We start from the raw sequence: 1,069 nt of genomic DNA, 5'->3' as shown, positions 1-1,069 counted from the left end.
AAAACCAATCAAAAGTCATACAACCAGTAAAGTTCCCTGTTGACGTTAAACTAACCAGACTCCCCACGATGCCCAGTTTCCTCTACAGCTACATCAGTAGATGTTGTAGCAGTGAGGAGGAGCCACGCTGACGTGGAGCCCACAGCTCCAGCTGACTGACTGTGTGTGTTTGCATATGTGTCCTGTTAAGAGACCAGTGTTGATCAGTGTGTGTCCAGGTCTTTCAGCGGCAGCACCATGATGATGTCTCTGACTCTACTGCTGGCCACCCTGGGGCTCCTTGTTCAGGGTGAGACTCTCTCTTCAGGATGGAGCCAGGTTCAGCACAGTGATGGACAAACACTGAACCAAGCAGCACTGAGCTTCTTCATCTGTTCTCCATCTTCAACAAATTATCCTCTTCTGTTTGGATGTTGATCATCTTTCTCCAAACTGGCCCTGTGTCACTGAATTTTCTCTGTTTCATCTGTTACAGGTTCATGTGGAGACATTGTCCTGACTCAGACTCCTGGATCTTTGTCTGTTGCTCCAGAACAGACTGTTACTGTCAGATGTAAATCCAGTACAAATATTGGTGATGACATCGACTGGTACCTTCAGAAACCAGGAGAAGCTCCTAAACTCCTGATTTATGATACTACATATCGTGAGTCTGGAGTTCCAGATCGTTTTAGAGCAACAGCAGATCGTGGTACTGAATTCTCCTTAATCATCAGCAGAGTTCAGACGGTTGATGCAGGAGTTTATTACTGTCAACAGCATAACAGCCTCCCATTCACACAGTGAAACAACGTCGTACAAAAACCTCCTGCAGCTGAAGAGTGTCAGGCTTGGGCAGGTGTCGGACCCACATGCACGGCGCAGAAACACAGATGTGATTAAGTGCAGGTTTATTCGGTGAATCAGAGTCAGGCAGTCCAGGTCAAACACAGTACGTTCCAGTAGGCAATATACAAAGGAGCAGGCAATCTCAGAATCAAGGTCCAGGCAGGGTTCGGTACACGAGCAGACTTGGCGACAGTACAGACAAGGATCAGGCAAAAACTCACGGTCAGATTATCAGGCACAG

General features: G+C 47.3%; 1 gene segment (V, D, J or C); it reads left to right on the top strand.

Annotated features, from left to right (window-relative positions):
- Positions 1 to 221: 221 nt before the first annotated feature.
- Positions 222 to 816, top strand: LOC114844497 (immunoglobulin kappa variable 2-40-like). The segment is given in 2 exon segments: positions 222 to 289; positions 476 to 816. Coding segments are annotated over 2 exon segments (363 nt in total).
- The last annotated feature ends 253 nt before the right edge of the window (positions 817 to 1,069 follow it).

This window comes from Betta splendens, chromosome 17 (assembly GCF_900634795.4).
Source record: "Betta splendens chromosome 17, fBetSpl5.4, whole genome shotgun sequence".
Classification (NCBI taxonomy): Eukaryota; Metazoa; Chordata; class Actinopteri; order Anabantiformes; family Osphronemidae; genus Betta; species Betta splendens.
Note: the sequence above shows the minus strand (reverse complement) of the source record. Positions and strands in the feature narration are given on the sequence as shown.